This window comes from Quercus robur, chromosome 8, assembly GCF_932294415.1.
Source record: "Quercus robur chromosome 8, dhQueRobu3.1, whole genome shotgun sequence".
Classification (NCBI taxonomy): domain Eukaryota; kingdom Viridiplantae; phylum Streptophyta; class Magnoliopsida; order Fagales; family Fagaceae; genus Quercus; species Quercus robur.
This window is the reverse complement of record NC_065541.1, coordinates 43,329,742-43,353,268: the sequence shown is the minus strand read 5'-3', so window position 1 is coordinate 43,353,268 and position 23,527 is coordinate 43,329,742. Positions and strand designations below refer to the sequence as shown.

Sequence of the window (23,527 nt, the reverse complement as noted above, 5' to 3'; positions counted from 1 at the left end):
TGTGCTTTAAAAACACGGGTATAGCTCCTAAAAGCGCCGACTTATGTCTATTTGGGCTATACCCGCGCTTTCTAAAGTGTCTTAGGTCCATTTGGGCTATAATGACATTTTTTATAGCCAAAAAAAGGTCAGCTTAAACCATGTTTTTAGTAGCGCTTCCACATATATGTATAAAAAAAATAAAAATAAAAAGTATTGGAGAGTCCTTTGGAGTTTGGACATAATAGCAACTTATTGAGTTGTCTTAAAAATTATTTTTAGTAACGCATTTATTAGGAAAAAAAAAAAAAAAAAGAGAGAGAGAGAGAGAGAGAGAAGCATTTATTAAGTCTATGTTAGGGACATATTTGATGTAATTGGCTAATCTTTTGACAAAACACACTTTACTTGTAATTTGGTAGATTTAGAATGTGTTTAGTACTTTAAGAAACAAGTGTTTCAAGTTTAGTATTGAAACCATGCAAATCTGACCAAGAAACAAGTGAAGATTGTGCTGCTCATTAAAGCTCGATAGAATCCTTTCTATCGAGAATTACTGCTGAAGCTCGACACAAGCTATATCTGTCGAGAATTATAAAATCAGGTTTTCCATATTTGATTACACTCATATCCTTGAGTATTTGTGTGGGATTTCTTTTCTCACAACCCTAAACATATATAAGGATTATTTTAAGAGCCGTCACAAAGATGCAAAGTGATTATACATGCATATTGTGATTGGAGACGGAATTGCTCTAGTTCATCATATTCTCTGTAGAAGTTACTGCATCTTTACGCCAAGGGTTTTGTGACCAAGGAGCTTCCTGATCTTTATTGTTGGATAAACGAAAGAACTTTTCAGCCAACATCTTCCTCAAGTTGGTGTGTTAGTCACGTACTGAGATCCATGCATCATTGGTTAGTCACGTACTGGGATTCGAGCATTGAACGGAGAGATTGCTGCTACAATACAAGTCCAATTAGGTATTGGGATAAGGGTTCAATTGTAGGTTGGTATTTGGTACTAGGATTCCTTTTACTTGTAACCGCTTGTGATTGATAATAATGGATTCTCAAGAATAGTAACCTTAAATTCACCCGGTGGGGTTTTGCCTTGATGGTTTTCCCCATTTGTAAACAAATCACCTATGTCAAACTTCTTTTCCGCTGCATTTAACTTAGTTGATGATTTGTTTGTGCTACCATGCCATTGCATGTTAAATTGACTTAATTAATTAACTTTGATAATTAATTGATTAATTTACCAAAGGGGTCAATACATTTTTGGCCTACAGTCTATTTTGTTTGCCTTGAAAACTTTTAATTTCTGTCACTACAAGTATACCACAATGATTTAAAAAACAATGAAAAGGTTACGGCTTTACGGAATAAAGGGTAGGCAAAAGCAACGGTTTTGTTGTTCACATCCAATTCACCACGTGTTACCCTTTCCATGCAGCTTTTCTTACGTGTCAGTTCCTACTACAAAACTCAACGCTTTGTCTTTCTCTCTCTCATTCTCTATGTGCATGTGATTTGTTGCTCACAATTTCACAACATGCTGTTGTAAGGATTAAGATTGCAGAGTTCAGAGAACCAAAGGAACAACAACAAAATTGAAATGATGGTGTTTGATTATGTAAGAAACCTTGGTGATCAAGAACATCCACAAGTGGTTCTCACAACGGAGTTCATGGCCGCTCTTTGTCTTTGCTTGATCATCGCTCACTTGCTTGAAGAAAATCGCTGGGTTTCCGAGTCCATCACTGCCATTTTGACTATAACCTCTCTCTCTCTCTCTCTCTCTCTCAAGTTGAATTATTATATGGTTGGCCTTTTAGATAAGTTGTATTGTATGGTTGAATTTAATCTTTGTTAGATGAAGATTTTTGCTACATATTGATCAATTCTACCATATGGTTGAATTTAATTAAAATATGCATAATACTTACAAACTAAATCTAAGCTTTGTCCTTGCATATAAATTACAAGTGCTTAACCAATTAGAAAATAATTATTTTAATTAATTACTCAATAATTCTCATCAACTTAACATTTCTCTCACATTTGAGTATAAATTCTCTCCTTAATAAATGGATCCAATGTGCTGAATTTTTAACTTTTTAAATGGGTGGTAGAGTAAAAAGATTGTTCAAATTTTGATAATAAATAATCGATTGTTCTAAGAACTTCAGTTGTTTGGGTGATGAATTTAATAATTTAATCATGATTTTAATGTTGGACAATGGGTCGATGTTTGTTAGGGAAATGTTACATCTGTTATATGGTATGATCATATTTTTTATTTAAATGTGTTCGTCTGTTTTTAATTTGGGAATAAAGCTTGTTGAATTTTTTTTTTCTTTTTTGTTGGGAAAAACTTGTTGAAATTAATGTGATGAGATTGTAGAGATATACTGAGGCAGAAGGAAAGAGAAAAGAAAGAATAATAGTACACAAGAACAATTCATTTCATATTTTGTACCATTAAAGGACTTAGGAGATGAAAAATTGTTCTTATAGGAATATGAAAGTTAGAGGAGAAATATTTTTGCTTTTTAATGTGTTCAATAAATTCAATAGTAATGTGAAAAAATGGTTACAATTTTTTTTAACCTTAATAATCATGTATGTCACTAAATATGTTCAGTTTAAAAATAGAGATGCGTAGCTAGAACAGTAATCTTGTTTCTAAGCAAAGGGAAAAGTTCTCACATCCTTACCTTCAATGATGAATTGTTCTTCATATACCTCCTTCCACCAATAATATTTAATGCTGGATAATGTTATGATATCTTTCTTTTAAGCCAAACTCTTGAATGATAAAGATACAATCAATTTTACTACAAAATATTTACAAATTGACGTGCTAATGAATGTGATTAGTATCACTTTAACAACATAATAAAAAAATGTATGAATTACATTTTTATGATTAATTGATTAGTGATATATTCATAATTTGTAAGGCTTATGTAGTAATATTTGAAGTGTCGTAGCATTACTCCTCTTCAATTACTTCGGATGAATTTGTAAATATATTAAATCGCTTGACTCTTCTATATACTACAGATTTTAGGTCAAGAAAAAACAGTTCTTCCAAAACTTCCTTACTATCATATTGTTTGGGCTGGTAACATTTAAATCTTTCATTTCTCAATTCCATGTTCTATTTCCTGTGCGAATTTCCATGAATTCACTACCAAATTTCTGCAATAGGTAGACAGCTGGTGGCTATTTCCTAATCAGGGATTTGTTGGTCTGACTGCACGAGATTATTTGGGTGAGATTATTGTCTTTGTTACCTCTTATATATCTATAACATGGAACACCTTTTTATTATGCTTTTTTTTTTTTTGGTAGTTAACAAACATCACTTGCAAATGAATTTTTTTGTTTTGATTCAACCATAGGAACAATATTTTCATCAACTAAATCAACTGGTACAATGTGTACACTACAAATTGGTTGGATTTTGTAATTATTCACTTTGTTTTAATTGAGGCGGGTTGCTTTGAAGGTTGGATGTTCTATGATACTATATATTCATGTAGGCTATTTATCAAGATGAAACTACTTTGCTATATAGCCTAGTTTTCGGGGAGGAGTTGTGAATATGACATGACATCAATTGTTTTGTTTAATGCAATTCAAAAGCATGATGTTTCAAGAGTATGATGATTTCTTTTACCTTTTCTCAACAATTACTTCTCTTGGAGTCATTGTAAATCTCAATGTTTGAAATGTACTATCATGATGTGAAATCTGATTAACGAGTTCACTACAAGAAAAACAAGCTATTGTGGTGGGTTTTTTGCAGAGGACACAAAAACTGCTGCTATATGTCACATATTGCAGCACTTTTTTGAACCGCCCCTGTACATGAGATATATTGCGGCGTTTCATTGAACCCCCGCAATAAATATAGCCTTTTGCGGCATACTACAGCGGCTACATATAAAACCGCCGCAATATATGTGTTTTAGCAGCGTTTGACTTAGTTTTAGCAACATTCCATTGAACCGCCACAATAAATATAGCCTTTTGCGTGTACTATAGCAGGGGTATATAAAACCAACACAATATATGTATTTAAGCAGTGTTTGAATTAGTTATAGTGGCTTTCTATTGAATCGCACAATAGATATAGCTTTTTGTGGCGTTCTACAGTGGTGGTATACAAAACCGCTGCAATAAACTATGTTTTAGCGGCATTTAACTTAGTTATAGCAGCAGTATACCAAACTGCCACAATATATACCTTTTTGCAGTACGTTTTGTTAGTTATAGTGGCAGTTGGGTGATCGTCGCAATAGACCTTTTACGCTGTGTTTGGCTATGTTTGGTTGTAACTAGGGAAAGAGAAAGAAAAGAAAAGAAAAAAGAATGGGAAAAGAAAGGAAAAAGAAAATGTTTCTCTCATGCATGTTTGTTATAAAGGAGGGAAGGGGAAAAGAAAATAATAAAATTGTAAACACTTGATTTTGCACCTATAATTTAATCAAAAAAGATGACTGGAATGACTATCCATGTACCCCAAAAATATTATTGCATTACATGCATTAATTCATTCATTTCATATCATTAAAATGACCTTTAGGTTTTAATGGTCGCGACGGTATGCCCGGTTTCCAAATCGGACCGTCGGATCGAAAGATATTGCATGATCAAGTTTGCACGGTCAACATGCATTGTATGTGGTGAAGCCGATCACATATGATTAACTGAAATTAATTTTGATTGGTTAATGATTAAAATTAATTAAATGCATTTATGTGATTAGTGGAGTATTTTTCTTAAAGTGAGATTTGTTGCATGGGATTAAAACAAATAAGCTGATAGTAGTTTAACTCTTTTGTTGTATAGGAGAAATCAAGATGTACTTGATCCTTTTGAGCACAGATGTATTTCTAAACCTTAGTTTGTTTTGAACCCTAGTGTGTGTCTTTGGGGTTAGGCTTGTAAATAAGAATTTTATTAAACGTTTAGTTATGTAATATTTACACGAATATCTTAAGTTACAGCTAAGTTGTAATCTTGCAAAGTTCAAAATGAAATAAAGTTTCAAAGTTTTTAATCAACTTTGTATATTATGGCTTTTATGCATGGAAATAAAAATGAATACAAGAAACGAATTTTGATAAGCACTTTTAGCTTTAGTTGGTTCATGTTAGCATTGAGGTAAACTTGATATTATCATGCCAGTCATGCTCTAAATTTTGAAGTGCAGGTTTGGGTCGTGACAGTCATAAGCCATCCTTAGACAAGGAAAAGGCAAATTATCATATATGAAACCTTTAGGTAAAAACAGAAGTGCAAAGGGAAGGAACAAACACCTCCCTGTACACTCGTCCAATAATAAAAGACGAGGAAAAGCAGGCATGTGATAAATAGACGATCTAAAAAGGACATCAAATGTCCAAAGTCACCTAAGTAGTCCAAACCATGGACGAGTATACACTCAGTCATTCTAAATTCCTAAAAGAAGTCCAAGTTATGGGCAAGGAAATACGTAGCCATTCCAAAGTAAAGTCCAAACTATGGACAAGAAAATGCTTGGGTATTAAAATTGGCCACAAAAAGGAATAAAAATAAACATTCACCAAGTATGGCTCTTAATAATTTGTCCCCAGGAGTATACGACAATTTTTTTGCCACATGAGGCGTTAATTTACCTACTAAAATATCGCCCGTTTCAACCCAAGACCCCAGCATCACAATTCCATTTTTGTCTAAATTTCAAAGTAGGTAGGCTTTGAGATGCGGTATTTCATTAGTGATTCTTTCAGGGCCGTAGCTTGTCACATGAATCTGAATTTCATATTTCTGAATGTGAAAAGAAGTACAAATATCTCCATATACTAGACGCTCGCTAATGAGTACCGCATCTTTAGAATTGTAACCCTCCCATGGCATATAAGCTACTAATACATTTTTTCCCAAAGCAAGTTCGCCGAATAAACATTCAAATATGGACGAAAATATGTTTATAAATAAACTTAAGAGTAGACGACCATCGTCCGAAAACCCTTTAAAGTAATAAGCTTAAAAAGGCAATTGTATGAGATCTCGTCCTTAAACATGGACAAGATAATGTACTTGAAGAAATTAAAAATGGTCCAAAACAACGGACCCATAAAAATAAAAATAAAAAATAAAGAGAGAGAGAGAGAGAGAGAGAGAGAGAGAGAGCAAAAAAAAAAATAAAGACAAAAGTAAATTCTTTCTTGAAATTTAATTTACGGGGATAAACCACTAGGGGCAGTGCCTCCAGACTTTGAGTCATCCTTCATAGGATGAGGGATAGAAGCGTCGTCCTCGATGTTCGCATCTGCTGAGCCCGTCTGGAGTAAGGGACTCTTAGCTGGAATAGGGAGCTTGATAGAATCAAAGTCCACCCCAGGAAATGATTCAATGGCATCCATGCAGAAATTCTCGAAGCTTGCAGCATTGTTTTTGTCGAGGAGGTCAGTGAACTCGCTAGACGTCTTGAATTCCTTAATCACCTCATCTCTAGATTTGCTTAAAGAGGAACTAAGCTCATCGTTCTGCTTCTGAAGATGGTTCAGACGAGTGTCCTTCTCCACGATATCTACCTTCAGCCCCTTAGCTAGGTTCTTTAGTTCCCTCACCTCATCCTCTAGTTTCATTCTCTCCCCCGTCTTGCGGATAGATTCCTTCTCCATGTCACGAACCTTCGTCTCTAGCCTGATCCTCTCCTTACCCAACTCATAGGCTTACCTAAACGCCGCCATAAACTTGGTCATGGCCTATATTAGGAAACATGAACGTGAGATAAAAAAGAATAAAGTTCAATTTTTGTATAGCTAAGGACGAGTCAAAATACCTTGAAGAGGTCATGAATTGTAGATCATTCAAACTCCTTCAGGGACATGTCATAGCAAATGGCAATGTCTTTATCAGTCACTTCCTGCTTAAACTTATCCCAAGCAAGACCTTTACTCCTTAAGAGGGTCATTGGACCAATATTAGGAGGCCCCATAAGAGAAGGCTTGGATGGATTCACACCAGGACGAGGAAGGGAATCTTCAACCTTAAAGATTGTAGGTTTGGCCAAAGGAGTAGCAGGGTCAAGAACCCCAATAAGAGTGGTAGACGGCATCGAAGAGTCAACTTTCTGTTTCTTGTTGCATCAATGGCTGGGGAGATTACCCGTGTCTAATTTCTTAGACACCGTCTTCCTCTTCTCTGATGAGACTGGAGGGACAAGCTTTAGCATAGGCGAGGTGGGGACAAGTTTGGGCAGGAGCCTCGTCCCCAGGCTGTACAACCTCATCACCAGCAACGCCTTTCCCTTTATTCTCCTTCGTAGTTGCCATTCCTATAAATATATATATATATATATATAAATAAAAAAGGGGGGAATTGTTAGAGTCTAGACGAACTAACTAGCAAAAGTACAACAAAATGAATAACTTATGTCGACGGGTGGTAAGCTTGTGGGCCAATGCTTCTTCTGTAAGCTCAGGTCCAAGCCCCTAAGTCGCTAGACGACAAAGGTTCACCAAGAAGTAAAAAGTCTTGTCTGCAAAGAGCGCGCTTGTTGGACGCAATCTAGGAAGAAGTTGTTCAACGAGGGTTGTCTTACAACTAAAAAAAAAAACATTAGATAAGAATAATGGAACAAGCAAGACTAGTTATAAAAAGTAACATACCCTTTGGATGCAGACGACCCATCTCACCAGTGTAGGAAGGGAAGGGGTCCCTACCTACCTTAACAGGGTTCCCTACCTAAAACCCTGAGACGAAGAAGAATTTCGTCTTCCACTTTCTATTAGACGAGGGAAGGGACCTTATCAACTTACAACTAGAACCCCTGACCAAAAACTGATAGAAACCAAGGGATTGGCTTATTTCAAAGGGTTTATAGCAATATAGGAACCTATCCACAGTAAGAGGATGATTCCCATCAAAGACCTCTCTCCATAACACTTACATGGATACAATGAGCCTCCATGCGTTGGGATTAAGTTGGTTTAGACCTACACCCAACCTATAAACGATCTCCCTAGTAAAAGCATTGAGAGGCAACCTAAGACCCCCTAACAGATAAGCCTCATATATGCCAACCCTTGATTTTGGAGTATCAACCATTCACCAGGAGCAACTAGACGAGGATTAAGCTCGTCCGGAATTTGATATTTGCCCCTAAGAGAGCAAAGTCTTTTCTCCTTTATCTCCAAAGGAATGCCTACAGTGCAACAGTATAAAATGTCCTCCTCACTAGGGGAGGGGATGGACGGTTGAGTACTAGTGGACGGACCAACGAATGATCCAGATGCCACCCTCTACCTCAACTCCTCTTGGAGAACCTTTAAGGAAACCCTAGGAACCCCAAACAAGTATTGCTCGTCCGTAGAACCACTATCACTACTACTACTACTATCACTACTACTATCGCTACTATTACTCTCATTATGGTACTCGTCTATCTCCCTCTTTTCCCTATCGCTAGACAAAGACACCACTATCTCAGCCATTTTGTAAAGAGTTCTAAAGAAAAACTGACAGGCGAAGAAAAGAGAGGATACCTGATTCTAAATAGAGATGACTAAAGGCGAAAGAAGACTTCTAGACGATGCATAGGACGACTGAGGTTAGAGAAGAAAATATGAGAAATGTGAAGGGATAGGAGAGGTATTGCCCTATTTATAGGCAGCAGAGTGGGACACTGAAACGACACGAACCAATCAGGGTGCACCACATGGCAATTTTTTTGAAGAGCGAAACGATGCGACTTGTAAGTCGTTGGGATTACACCACGTGTCAACATCCAAGACATCTGATCTCAGATCACCCTGACATGCCACCTGGGGAATCCTTCAGCCAATAAAAAATTACCACATGTAAAGCCAACGGTAATATGGATGACACAAGGACATGGGGGCAACTAAAGGGGTCTAAATTAAGTTCAGGTCGTCCATGGTAGTCATCCATAACCAGGCCACGTCCACAACCTTTTAAAAAGAAGAAGCCTCGTAAGCATGGGTAAAACTTGTCAAGCAAGAGCACGATCATCCAAAAAAGAATAGTCATCCACGACACAAGGGAATGGACGACTAAACAACACTTAGCTAATTTTAAAGAAAACTTTCTAATGGTTAAATATAATTAGACCATGATTCGCCATTCCAAGAACGTGGGGAGGATTCCCCATAATTTGCTCCACTTCCTCCATTTTATCCATTAACTCCACACATCCCCCATGATGATAGTGGATCCGAACAATTAGACCCACTCCTAACTCTCTATAAAGGGATCAAGTCACATTCAACCAAGGTAAGTTCTACCATTCATAAAATCACCATCCTTGTGTTCTAGAGAGAAAAATGACTTAACGGTCGAAGGGTCCTTGGCCGGTTCACAACGGTCACCCTTGACAGTCTTTCTTTTTCTCTTTAGGTCATCAAGTCATCACCCCAGCTCGGAGCATTTAGCCTACTGATTTTCGTGCATCATTAGAAACTTTTAGAAATTTTTCAAATTTTAGAACCATTTAGGGAGATTTAACTCATTGAACATTTTAATTTAGTTTTATTTTTTTAAATCTGATACTGTGGTACAGTTGGCAATTGATGTGTCATGGAAACTTATTTTTTATTATTTCATTTGACACATCAGATTTTTTCATCCAGAAAATAACAGCAGAGACTAAATTGGTACAATACTTAACAGGTTAGGGACTAGATTGACACTATTGAAAATTTAGAGACCATAGTGACATATGATATAAATGATATAAACTAATTATGCAATTTACCTAAATAAAAATATAGGGATCAAAGTCATCAAACTAACCACGACCTTATAAATGAATGATTTTTACTAACCTTTACCTCCCCACAAACCCTCTCTCGCGCCGTCTCTCTCTCAGTGGCTATTGGTCCGACTTCACTCTCTTCATTTGGCAGGGAAAATTTAAAAAACAATGTCCGACTATCTCCCTGACGTTGTTATCTTCGAAATCCTCTCACGGCTTCCGGTGAAGTCGCTCATCAGATTCAGGTCCGTTTCTAAGACCTGGTTTTCTTTAATCACAAGCCATGACTTCATCGCAATGCACCTCAATCGGACTCTCTCAAACACCAAAGACCCACCCTACCTTCTCTTTCGTCATTACGATGAAAAAATGGAGAAAGAGCACTTCGCTCTGCTCTCTTCCAATGACCCATTCCCTCGCAACCATTTTTCCAAACACCTACACTGCAAGCTGAACCTGAGTGTCAGCAACAGCGACCCAAACCCAGGCCCTCCCAATCGGCTTGTTCTAAAGAAACAAATGAAAGAGAGAGGCTTTTTCGCATATCCATCAGATTTCATTGAATTGCATTTTCCATTCAAGTACTTGGAAAAGGAATTCATTGACATTGTTGGTTCATCGAACGGCATTGTTTGTCTACTGGATGCTACTCCCAGTAACACCGACTATGACATTGTTCCAATTCTCTGGAACCCTTCTATTCGTAAAGCAATATACCTTCCGAGACCTGCCGTGAAATTCCCATTTTCCTATTTGCCTATGGAGCATGATGGGTTCGGCTATGACCCCATTACCGACGATTACAAATTAGTGAGAATTGTTTACCTTTATGGTTGGGGTAATCAACATACTAGGGAAAATATTTCACCTTTGATTCACATTTTTTCGCTTCGCACTGGTGTGTGGCGTACTATTCCCGACCCTGGTTCTCAGTTTCATATTGTACAGCAGTCTGACTCGGTGTTTGTGAATGGCTCCGTCCACTGGCTCGCGGAAACTGAAAAAAATATCAGACTTTATTCCGATGATTCCGATGATGATGATACGTTTCGCAATGGGATCTTCACATTCGATATCGGGGATGAGATTTTTCATGAAATGGCAGTGCCTAAGTGTGTAGAATTAGTGTATGATTTGAACATGAATCTCGCGGTGCTTGGTGGGTCGCTTGCGCTTATCCCGTGCAACAGATGGAATTTAGGAGTAGAGCAGTACTCAGTGTGGGTGATGAAAGAGTATGGAGTAGCAGAATCTTGGACTAAGATGTTTGATATTGATGTTGGGGAAGGATTAGGGAGGGTGGTCGGTTTTACAAACAATGGTCAAGCTCTAGTGACCAAGGATGGAAAGTTGCTGTTTTACAATCCCAGTAGCCGAAGGACTTTGAATCCTCACATCCATGCCCAACCAGCTTCGCTTTATTTGGATACTTATATGGATAGCCTTGTTCTACTAAATGTGGAAGATGGTGCTTTGGGAAGGCAGGAGGATTCGTCTAGTGCTAGTAAGGACAAAGATTAACAGGAAGTAAAAGGTAAGATACATTATGCTACTTTTTTCTTTCTTACATTATGCTAGTTTGGCATTGTTGTATAAGCACCAATACAATATTGAGTTTTCCACAATTTTCTGTTTTCGGTAGTGGCATATGTTTTTGTTATTGATGGACTTATCTGCAGATAATCAGCATGAAACTCATATGAAATCCTAATTAGATTTGCTGTTGCTAAGTGACTGGATTACTTTGGTAGCTTTGCATCTTATATAATAGAAAAATTTTAAAGGGGCCTAGTTGTGTATTCATCTTCATTTCCTCACTTGATATCTCTTTTCTATTATAAATATTGGCATTCTGTAGTCTCTCACATTAGTTTACTGTGCTTCCAGGTTGGGGTCAGTTTTAAGAAAGCAGGAAAAGGTAAACTATTGACAAACGAGTCCTGTAATTATTTATAGTAGTTAGTTACTTCTTTGCTTATCATTGACAGATGTTGTCTTTTTAATTTTATTTTTGCTTCTCCTTCTTATTAGGGTTCGGGTGGAGGTGAGTCCACACTTGTTATGTTTTCACGCTCTTGAATCATTTGTGTTGAAATTTTCCCTAAAAATTAGATTAAGAGCTATGTGGTATACCTGGCCGCCTGGGGATACTGTGGCAAAAATATAGTGTTTTTATCAAATGCCTCCCCCCCACCCCTTTTTTTCACTGGACTTTGATTAGTTGATTCTTTTCTGATTGAGACGTATCAGTCAATGGCTTTATGTGTCTATATAGATCCTGTTCATGGATTAATGAAAATTTGCAGAAGCTCAATTTACCATGGTTAAGTCATAATACTATATGAAAGAAAATTGTCGTGCTGCTATTTCTTATGAATCCATGACTTCACCCTCCTCCTAGCACTTGTAAGAGGAAGTGCCACTTGAGCTAGAGCCCATTGGCAAATTGCAGGGGTAGTTTTGCTCAAGCTTAGTTTGTATTATGTGAAAAATGAAAAAGACTATAAAATGTAAAACTTCCACTATGTTACACACATATGCTATTGTTCTATTTCCATCTAGTAGTTCATTCTGTAGCCTTTTTTTTTTTATTTGAGTAAAGATTAGATGCGTAACACATGCATTAACTTGGGGCTACGGTGGACACCATGATGTAGAATATTTAGAAACTAATTAGGATTCTTGATGAGATATAATGCACGCTATCATTCAACATGCTTTAGACTTCTATTATTGTGCATGTGATATTAATTCTCTTCACACCATTATTAGAGATCACTTTGGCCATTGGATAATAAATTTTTCTATAAATTTAGGACATTCAACTTGCATTATTGCGGAATTAGGGCAGTTAGGGAAGGCTTAATTCTAGCTTGGAACTTGGTTTTCCCAATTTTTTCTTGAAATTGACTATCTTCAGGTATATAATTTTCTAACTAATCATTCACAAATCCTGCCATGTTACAACACTTTGGTTTTGATTGCAGGAAATTACTTGGTACGAACTGACATATTTTTGTGAAGCATATATGCAGAGAAGCCAATAGGTGTGCTGATCACTTAGCTCCATTGGGCAGCCAACTTTTGTACCCCTTTTGTATCCCATAGTTTTGACTATCTTTAGGACACTCAAACAATTAGCTACTTTTAAGCTTGTTTGAACAGTTTATTAGGTATTACTTTTTTACTTCCTCTACTTTGATCTAATATAATGATTGTGTCCTCCTATCCTATCGGAATTATGTCAAAATCAGATGTTTTCTTCAGTGGGGAATCTTCTGCGTTTTGCCTTGATTCTTATGCAAGATTGGTTTTCAACTAAAATTGCAGCCCAACGTCATCTGCCTTTGCGTTGAGGTGATAGGCACTAAAGAGCTAATTTAATTGATTGAACTTTCTAAAGAAGTGCTGAAACATGAAATTTATCAAGTATTCAAGTGGTACCTTTAAATATATTTTGACTGTAGGCACAACCAGGAATGACACTGGCTAAGTTTTTGAATTTAGACCTAGAAATGAGGGCTAAATCTGCCAAATAGCACAATTTTAGCAAAAATGCATCATGACAAATTAGTTATGTAGCATATTTTTTGGAACTTGAGTTTGAGAAATTGAGGGTCTATTTGATAATGTTGTTTTAATAACGTTGTTTATATTTTGTGGAAATACGTGTAATTAAAAAGGTGTGCAAAAATACGTGTAATGTTGTTTAAACACCAACAGTAATAAACGGGCCCTCGAGTTTGTCAAATTTGAGTTCCAAGCAACTCGCAAGCAGTGGAGCCCATATTACTTGGAAATAGAGTTTGTGCTATTTAGCAAATTATGAAGAAGCATCCCTCAATTATCTTTTAGATTTTTATTTTTTACAAGTGCTTCAGTAATTTGCAAATAGAATAGGGAAAATACAAATATACAAATAGAATAGACATTTAATAGGAAAAAAAAAAAATCTAGTCCAACATAAAATCACTTGGGAACAACTAGCCCCTATAGAAAATCTAGTAATGTTTTTAATCCCAAAAAGAAAGAAAAAAAAATCTCTTATAAGTAATATTTTCCTTCATCCTCAAAATTGCAATCACATTCACAGTGATAAGCTCTCCCCTCAAATGCTGCTAACAATTGTTTACCTTACTCAACTCAACTACATTGATTGAAACTAGAATTTGAAACCCACCAATTCCAATCCATTTGTGTGTCACATGACTAGGATGTTAGCTTCTTGGACGACGTTCAAAGATATTTGGCACATATGTGAAGTTTCAGTAGTAAATTAGTTAAAATAAAGATACATGAGGTGTAACTGCAACTACCCAAATTTGAGGGGGTTTATGTGCATTCTACTCAATATGTAATTTCTTTATTTTGTTTTATATTCTATAAATTTTATTCCATTTCTTTGTAAACTATTAACTCCCAAACATAGGAAAATTTCATTGTCTTAAATTGCCTATATCGTAAAGTGCCACCAACGCCACAAATTGATGAGAAGAACAATTTTAAACACGTCGATGGTGAACAGTGCTTGCAATATGGTATAGTCCTCTCCTCTCTCTAGTGGCCTATGTTTTTCCAAAATGCAACTTGCTTTTGTGTGGGTTCAGGGACCAAATTGGTTGTTGAAGAGATGGTCTAGTTACCATGTTGAGCTTTTCTCGGACTCATTTTCAGCTGGCCTTTTGCTGCAATATAATCAAGATCATCCGAAACTAGCAACACCAACGTGTGTGTGTATCAGCCGGAGGCCATGCAATAAACAAAAACAAAGAATTTTTGTCATTACCATAGATGGGATGGTATAGTTATGTGATTATAGCATCATTTAGGGTTTGTCTGGTTTGAGGGGAGAAGGAGCGGAGTAGAGGGGAGTGAGTAGAGTTGGCTGAAAATAAACTAATTTTGGGTAAACTCTACTCTACTACCCCTCCTTCCCCATCAATTCAAATGGACCATTAGTCCCACATATTCCTTTGGATTTTTTAGAGATTTACATGGGGTTTTGTAGAGTTTGTTGATGGATCTTGATTGGTGGGATGAAAAAGTGAGTGGATTGTTTGTTACAATTCGCATCAATGGTTGGGGGGGTGGGGGGGGGAGGAGGAGATTTTAGCCTTCATTCTCTCCATAATATATTGTCTATTTTTTTAATAATAATAATTAAAAAATTAAATGCCAAAGAAGATGTCACTTATTTTAAAATAGTCATTGTTCTGTTTATGCGCTTACACAAGAAAATTAACATATCAGATAGAACATTGTGTTTCTCTGCTCTCTCTTTGCTACCGATCAGGCAATAACAAATAAAAGGTTCTGGGTGGCTTTGGTTAAAAGCAGATAGGTATGGCATGCTATGGTACAATGTTTTGTGCGTACTAGGTTCCTCTTTTATAACTGACAAAATAATAACAGTAAGAAAGAGAATGGTTCCGTACCTTGAACAAACAAATAACTCCAACCTTAGCCATTTGATAATAGGTGCAGTACCCTACTACTTCGTACTTGAAATTTAGCAAAACAAGAAGATATAGATTTTCTTCATTTTTATTTATTACTCCCTAAATATTTCCATGAAGTAAGTACTAATCAAGAAAGTTCTTTCTGTAAGTCTTGCTTGGAGGAGGTTGGTGATCTTATCTGTTTGTCAATAGGTGGAACAAGTATTCTCATATTAGGTTTACTGGTTTTGCATTTTATTTATTTTTTTAGTTTAAATTATGGGTGATCTCCTCTCAAGAGAGAATTTGATTACACTATGGAGGTTGAAACATGAAGTATTTTTGCAAATGACCAGATAACTGTTAAGTGTTAATGAAGGCATATATGATGTAATTAGATTCCGTGATGTTAGATGCCACTGTGGAGTTAGAGCATCTATAAAGCCCTTCGAAACCGCAATGAACAAGCACAAGCTCTACTACAGTTGTGACGAAGGGAAAAGTCAATTCTTTGAATGGTGTTTGCCCCCATCAATGCGCCTTCCACTTTCGCAAGTAGGGATGATCCTGAGGAATTGTCAAGTGAGCTTCATCTAATTAGAGAAGAAATGAAAACCTTGCATGATATGGTCCAAATTAATGCAAGGCTAAAAGAACTTCATATTTAGAGGGGTTGCGGTAATTGTGTATGTTATGCTTCTATTTCCGTAATCCATGTAGCAATAATTTGAACTAGGCCTTTGTATTTTATACACGGACGGGTTGTACTAATTAGAACCCATGGATATTAGCATGAACTATGAATGAGTAAATCTCAAATGGAGGTGTGGTTATGTAAGCCTAAATTTATCTTGTAAACCTCTTTGATAGTATATTTTAAATGGACAATTAGTTTGATTACAAAAGGTCTATGTACAAAAACATGATTGTAAATGTAAATTCAACCCACATTAGTTCATTTGATCCACATCAGTTCATTCCAGTCCACTTCAATCTATCTTGGTGATGATTTGGGAGGAGAGGTTTGTGTAGAAGAATGAGTTGCTTGATTAACAATTTTGTCACCTTCTCCACATAATGTTTCTTGATAAAATTGCATTTTTCTTATATGTTATTAACGTCTTGATAGGCAATATTTACTGTGATAATGTAAAATGTATAGATGACATGAATTATAAACTCATTTCCTAACATACAGAGATACAAATATACATAACAACAAATGAACATGACAAACCAATGCAAAGAGTTCACTACATTTAGCAACAAATAACATAAATATAAAAGCGTTCAACTTTCCAATCCAAGAAATAAACAACAATCCAAGTTTATTCAAGAATTATTAAATCACTTCCTAATATACATAACGAAAAATATACATAACGGCAAATGAACATGACAAACCAACGCGCAAAGTTCACTACATTTAGCAAGAAATAACATAAATATAGAAGTGTTCAACTTAGCAAGAAAATAAGCAACAATCCAAGTTTGTTCAAGAAACAATACATATGTTTTAAACAGTACATCTAAATCCATGAAAACCAAATTACATAACCAAACAACAACAAATGTAATCAATCCTTTGGGTGCGCAATTTCCTCCATCCATGCCTTCCTCCTATGCTCTGGCATGCCCATGAACACCAGTCTATCCTCTTTCTGTTGAAGAACCTTGGTGACCTTAACATATGAGTAGTTATCAAGGTATTCGTACTGATTTAGGACGTCAATAGCTTTCGATAGGGAGTAAGGATCACCACCACCGACTGATTGAGCAAAATGCTCAAAGCTACTGCTTGCCTTTCCCCTTCTAGCATGAAACCTTTCTGTTGTCATTGCAGTATGTTCCTTTATAGTAGTCACCTCACTTATCCTATCCTCTTTCTTGGCAACCTTCTTCCCCTTGCCACTTGTATCTTGGATGGGACGTTTTTTAGCATGTTGGATTTGGTTCTCAATATTTGTATCATTCACAGTCTGAGGTAGACTGTCCATGTTTGGAGTGTAGCAACCATCACTATCCAAGTGAATAGGAACACCATTATTGGCAGATTCCTCATCTAGGGCACGCTTTTCCTCCCTGTTTGGGGCTGGTGTGTTAGAAGAAATTTGAAGGGCTTTCAAACATCCATTCTTCTGTAAGTTTGATGCTTTAGGATTTACCTACAACAAAAATGTATAAGACTAAGTCAAAAAACAGGTAATTGACAAAGATTTAAATGACATACACCAAGATATGCAAATACCAAATGCAGTAATGAACTAATCACAACCACATTCCCCCACACCTCATCAGTGCCAATAACAATCTGTGTTGTTTGTATTATCTCATCCCACCCCAACCCTGTATGATTCAACAATAGAGACCACTTGCATTGTTTTTGCCTAAGCCCATTATGCTTTTGAATAACTTTCTTAGTGACGAAATTCCCAGTCTGAGCATTAAGAGCTCTTGTGACTAATTCCCAAACAGGCCCCTTAAAAAAAATATGTTCCATATTCTCTGACTTGTTCTTCCAACATAATGTCAATAAAAATCTGTTCTATATGGAAGAGGCCACATTTTCTCATCTGCATCCTGTGATTCATGTGTCATCTAATACAAATATCCCACATGGTCATTAGAACGTCACAACCACCACATAGACAATCATGTGAGAACTCACCATGGACAATGACAACATAACCATGTGCATTTGATTTCTCTCTAGAAATCCAAGTACTTAAAATGATGCTGCACAATCCAGAGACGATACTCTCTACTCTAAAGAAGACAATTAATGTATATAATGCTATATGTATACACAAAAGGAATACAAACATTAAATTGTGGTCTGTAATCCTTTAAGGAAAAAAAAAACTACCAAACAGACTTATACATAGCAGTAAAAGAGATGATAAACCTTTTCCCTTTTCATTTTGTAATTATTCTTAAATCAACTAATAGGGAAAAAAATAGTGCAGTAAAAATTATAAACATCACAAATTTATTTAAATGATAAGCCAATTACAGTGAAATTTGTTGTGGCATTAAAACTTATTGAAACTCAAAACCACGTAAAGTTCGTGTGTGGCAAAATCCTAGATTGATCACAAAGAGGAAAAACTAAAACAGGGCATAGCCATCAAAGCCATCATTAACCCTGATAATTCCATTAAAATACAAGCTCCATGCAAGCAACAAGAAGGAAGAAATAAATAATGGAACTTCACAGAATGGGAAAAAAGGAGCTGGACAAAAACACACAAATTAAGGATCCCTATCAATTGTATGGACAAAACAAAAAGGACAATTCTTGATTTGGATCTTATGATGTTCTCCACATTTAACTATAATGGTCATTTGTATTCACATAAGATCATAAAAATCTATTTAACATTATATGGCTGAGATTGCATCAATATAAATATAAGGATTGGTGATATTATTTTAGTGGAAGAGTAAATCATGGGCCACAATTCCTTTTACAGCATTTTGTCATATGAAATAACCATTAATCAAACAATTTTGTTTAGTTGTTACAAAACCCCTCCTTTCATAGTTGGTAAGGGGTAGTTCTAGTATGGAATTCCTCTATTCTTTTAAGTCAAAAGAAAGTGTTATGAAATTTTGACAAATTTTTATTTGGTAAGCACATTAACAAAGCTTAAAACAGAGGAAATCAGCTTTTGGAAGATAGTACCACCCTACAATGAAAGTCCCTTTTTTTTGGATTTTACCTGACGATAAAAGTTGTAAATAGCTATGACAATATTTCCTAAAAGTACCTGTATTTCAATAAGTATATTGAACATTGTAAAACTATACCAAAGCTGTAAATGATATGAAGCACACAATTAGTTAACCATTCACCATGTATGACTAAAAAAGACTAAAGTTTTAATCAAATTTTAACAGGACTTCATTGTCAATGGTCCTTTTCCAAATCATGTGTTGCATGCTTATTGCTTATTGCTAACAACCTTATACATGCCTTCTACGTGTTCTTGTAAATAATACATCAGGTCCCTTATTCAAAGTTAGTATTTTATTTTTGCCCAACTTGTCTTGTTTTGCTTTCTTCTTTTCTCTATCAATTACCAGTTCCTATTTCACTATAATTCTCTGTGAATTGTTATTTCAGTTCTTCTTTTAATCTCTACAAGCTCATTCTCTATGACAAAAACACACAAATTAAGAATCCCTAAGTACGTGGGCATGCCCTTTTTTTGAGAATTAGTAAGTGTTATCAATAGACAAAAAATAAAGAACAAGAAAAGTGGGAAAAAAAATCCAAGTGTAAGATACACCAATAGATTAACCAGATGCTTTTGTTAAAATCCATTTTTCTGATCATTAATAAGCCAAGTGTACGATACAGCTGAAAGAAGTGCAGAGGTATTAGTCTATTTCAATTCTTAGAAGGGTAGGACATCAAGAAATACAACAATAATTGGTTATCAAAAAACAAAAACAACAATAATTGGCCTCATACAATTATATGGCCATCTTCCCTTCCCCCTTTCAACTACATGGCTTAATTAAAGTAAGCTTGGTATTATCTTGCAGCTCATAAACAACATAAAAACATTTCAGGCACTCCAACATACAGCTACCTATTGCTTCCCTCATATGGTGTTACAAAGAAAAGGAGAGAACCAAAAGAAAAGGAAAAAATTAAACAAACCAGTAGTTGATCACATGGGGAAAAACATAATGAAAACTAAAAGCATAAACTTCAAATAAAGAACTTTTAAAGAGCCTTAAAGTTAAAGCACAAGGAGCAAACAGAAAGAAACCCCAAAAAGAAATTATCAAAATAAGAATCAAGAAATTAGATAGAGCAACAGATCTCCGATTTCAGAAATTGAAGGCGAGTAAGAAATTAGAGGGAGAGAGAGCGCGCGAGAGAGAGAGAGATTTGTGTTCACCTAAACTCAGATGTCCGAAAACACTGCAGCTGAGAGAGATGAGAGACCAAGAGATCAAAGAGAGCTTGATAGGGAAGACCGCGAGACCGATAGATTGAGAGATCGAAGGGAGGAGCCCCTCTTTGGATGCAAGACCCAGAGAGAGATGAGATTTCTAATTTGTGTGTGCAATGAGCAAGGCTATAGTCCTCTGAGGTGAGTAGAGTGTGTATGCTTGGAGTAATGAGACTTCACTAAGTTTTCAGCAACTCCAAAAGAGTCATTGGGGCTCCTAAGTGTGGTCTAACTTGATAGAGGAAAGTCATGAGTGTGTGTCCCAGCGGTTTTATTTTTTTTACAAGTTTGCCACTGTAACTTAGTTCTTACTTCTTATAACCCGAAAACTCACAAAATGTGCTCTCAGTTTCCATGATTTTAACTCAATTTTTTGAGTAATAAGTTATGGGAATTGAGAACAAAAACTAAACCAAACAAGCAAACTTGAGGTGGCACGGGCCTACAAAATTTGGGAATTGAGTGATGGAAATAAAAAAACCAAACATAGCCTTACATACTCTTTAATCAAGTTTTAGGGAAAATCCAACACAAAGGCTTCAATAGTGTGAAAACATAACAAGAGTGGAGTTGCCTTCACCCCAATGGGCGAAGGAAAAAATACAATAAAAAGGACAACATCTGTCAATGATAAACAAAGATGTAACCAACTATTAAAAATAATTACATAACTTGTGTTGATAGCTTACCTTTTCCTGCTTACTTAAAACTGACCCCAACCTGGAAAGAAAGTAAACCCATTTAAGAGACAGCATATGCCAATGTTAACAAAAGAAAAGAGATACTCATTGAGGAAATGAAGATGAAGACACTGTTAGGCCCTTCATAATTTGTTGTTTTAATCTTATAAGATGCAAGGTTATCACAGTAATCGACTCAATTATCAACAAAAATTATAATCGGCTCAATTATGATTCCATATGAGTTCTATGTTGATTATCAATAAGCCCATCAGTCTCAAAAACATAGCCTAAGACCAGAACAAAAACTTGTGGAAAACTCAATATCGTGTTACTGCTAATACAACAAAGCAAAATTAGCATACCTTATCTTGCGTTTTTCTTCATGTTCACCTCTTCCATTACTAGTACTCAGTGAATTTGCCTGCTTTCGCAGAACACCATCTTCCACATTCAATAGGACAAGGCTCTCCATGTAAGTATCCAAATAAAATGACACATATTCAGAATGAATGTGAACATTCAAAGTTCGTTGGCTACTGGGATTGAAAGAAAGCAACTTTCCAGCCATACTCACTAGAACTTCACCATTCTTTGTAAAACCTACCACACTCTCTAAGTCTTCGCCAACCTTAATATCATATAGTTTGGTCCAAGATTCCACTACTCCATACTCTTTCATCACCCAAACTGAGTAACAGGGGACTGAAAAATCTAGATCAGTGTTACAGGGGACAAGTGCAAGCAACCCACCAAGCACCGCGACCTTCATCTTCAATTCCAACCTTCCTTCAAGACACTTAGGCACAGCCATTTCATGAAAAACCTCATCCTTTATGTCAAATGAGATGATCATATTGCGTACCATGGCATCGTCATCATCATCATCGTCACTGTCATTATCGTCCTCCGCAAACCAGTGTACTGATCCATTCACAAACCCCAAAGAGAACTTCTCTACAATTATAAACCGAGAACCACGGCCGGGAATGGTGCGCCACGCACCAGTGCGAAGCGTATAAATTTGAACTGTGGGTGGATCTGTTTCATATTCATTATGACTAAAGCCACCTTGAAGGTACACAAGTCTCACTAATTTGTAATCATCAGTTATGGGGTCATAGCCAAACCCCAGATGGTCCACAGCCTTATAAAAAACTGGGACATTAACAACAGGGCTTGGAGGAAGGGATATGGCTTTACGTATAGAAGGGTTCCAGAGAATTAGTAAAACGACATGGTCGCCACTGGGAGCAACATCCGCCAGACAAACTAGGCCATTACATGAACCAGCTATGAACAATCTGTTCATAGGGCTCTGGTATGGGGAAGGTAACTCTACAAAATCTGATGGGTATGCGAAAAACCCTCTCTTTTCCGCTTGTTTCATAAGAATACGCCGATTGGGAGGGTCTGGGATTGGGCCGCCATCGCTGACACCCAGCTTCAGCTTGCAGTCTATGTGTTTGGAAAAATGTTTAAGAGGGAATGGATCATCAGAAGAGAGAAAAGCGAAGCGCACTTTCTTCATTTTTAGATCGTAATGACTAAAGAGAAGGTAGGGTGAGTCTTTGGTGGTGTTTGAGAGAGTCCGATTGTGGTGCTCTGTGTTGAAGTCATGGCTGGAAATTAAAGAGAACCAGGACTTAGAAACGCACCTGAATCTGATGAGAGACTTCACCGGCAGCCGTGACAGGATATCGAAGATAATAACATTTGGGTAATAGTCTGACATTGTTTCTTTGTCAGCCTCAGCCAAATGAAGTCTTGGTACAAAATGCACAGACTGTAGAGGGTTTTGTTTCCGTTTGCCGGGAAGAAGGACAACAAAAAGAAGGCTAAAGATAAAATATTTGACACTTGCGGGTGGCGGGATTGTTTGTGAATTGTGAGAGGAAAAGGTGTGCCAAAATGTGCATTTGTTCCTTTTATCCAACCCAAAAGATACAGTAAAATGTCTCCATTATGAAATTATCTAGTACTTCTGTTTTAAAACTTAATTTTTAAAAAATTGAGTTTCAATAAAAAAAACTCAATTTGATGAAAATCAAGTAATATAAGGAATTTTACATGGAACTTGAGTTCCTTTCTTTTTTCTTTTTTTCTTTTTTTAGTTTGATTTCACATGATTCGATTTTCTTAAAATCAAGTTTTTCATTAAAACTCAATTTTTAGAAAATTGAGTTTAAAACATGGGCATTTTACTGAATAATTTTAAAATAGTGACATTTTGCTAAAAAGTTTTGGCAAAAGGAGCAAATACTCATTTTGGCCGGTAAAAGTGGTCTCCATGGTTATTGGTTGGCTCATGTGTGAAAAATTTGTCCAATTTTTTTTATACTTAACATTACTCTAATTTAAAAAACTGTTTTTTGCTTTTTAAATGTTAAAATGGTGGGTTTTACTTTTAAATCATGTGTCTGATAAGTGTATTGTGAATCTAGTATTATGCTCTATTTGTTTCAACATCTTTCTAGTTGTTTTTCAAAAAATATTTTTTGAAAAGCTATTTTATTTTCCTATTTTTAGTAGTGATCTTAAAAATGAGCTAATGAAACATTTTCTAATTTTTGGTGCCAAAAAATTTTACACTTCTTGTATAATTTAAAATATTTATAAAATGTATATTGTGTAAACCAACTAATACAATCAATATAAATTGAAAATCCAAGTATGAAATTG

General features: G+C 36.1%; 2 protein-coding genes across 4 annotated transcripts; one reads left to right on the top strand and one right to left on the bottom strand.

The window, feature by feature from the left end:
• Positions 1–9,816: 9,816 nt before the first annotated feature.
• On the top strand, positions 9,817–12,993 carry LOC126695612 (F-box/kelch-repeat protein At3g06240-like). 3 transcript variants are annotated; one of them, XM_050392430.1, is made up of 3 exons: positions 9,817–11,294; positions 11,648–11,678; positions 12,748–12,993. In XM_050392430.1, exon 1 carries the CDS (start codon positions 9,929–9,931, stop codon positions 11,279–11,281), a length of 1,353 nt encoding a protein of 450 aa, XP_050248387.1. In that variant the 5' UTR covers positions 9,817–9,928; the 3' UTR covers positions 11,282–11,294; positions 11,648–11,678; positions 12,748–12,993. The 3 variants fall into 3 exon arrangements, with proteins under 3 accessions (XP_050248387.1, XP_050248388.1, XP_050248390.1); XM_050392431.1 differs by having other exon boundaries at positions 11,792–12,993; XM_050392433.1 differs by lacking the exon at positions 11,648–11,678.
• Positions 12,994–16,594: 3,601 nt separating this feature from the next.
• Positions 16,595–22,742, bottom strand: LOC126695610 (F-box/kelch-repeat protein At3g06240-like). Its single transcript, XM_050392428.1, has 3 exons — positions 21,211–22,742; positions 20,855–20,885; positions 16,595–17,363 (listed from the first exon to the last, which is right to left on the bottom strand). The coding sequence occupies exons 1-3, from the start codon at positions 22,578–22,580 to the stop codon at positions 16,776–16,778; spliced, it is 1,989 nt and encodes a 662-aa protein (XP_050248385.1). The 5' UTR covers positions 22,581–22,742; the 3' UTR covers positions 16,595–16,775.
• Between the last annotated feature and the right edge of the window lie 785 nt (positions 22,743–23,527).

What these genes read in the sequence shown, in the direction of transcription:
- LOC126695612 (XM_050392433.1), top strand. Translation starts at nt 9,929, where the DNA reads ATGTCCGACTATCTCCCTGACGTTGTTATCTTCGAAATCCTCTCACGG.
- LOC126695610 (XM_050392428.1), bottom strand. Translation starts at nt 22,580, where the DNA reads ATGTCAGACTATTACCCAAATGTTATTATCTTCGATATCCTGTCACGG. An exon ending in GAAGAAAAACGCAAGATAAG is followed by an intron (nt 20,886 to 21,210) that starts GTATGCTAATTT and finishes CTTTCTTTCCAG; the next exon opens with GTTGGGGTCAGTTTTAAGTA. An exon ending in TTTTAAGTAAGCAGGAAAAG is followed by an intron (nt 17,364 to 20,854) that starts GTAAGCTATCAA and finishes TTTTTGTTGTAG; the next exon opens with GTAAATCCTAAAGCATCAAA.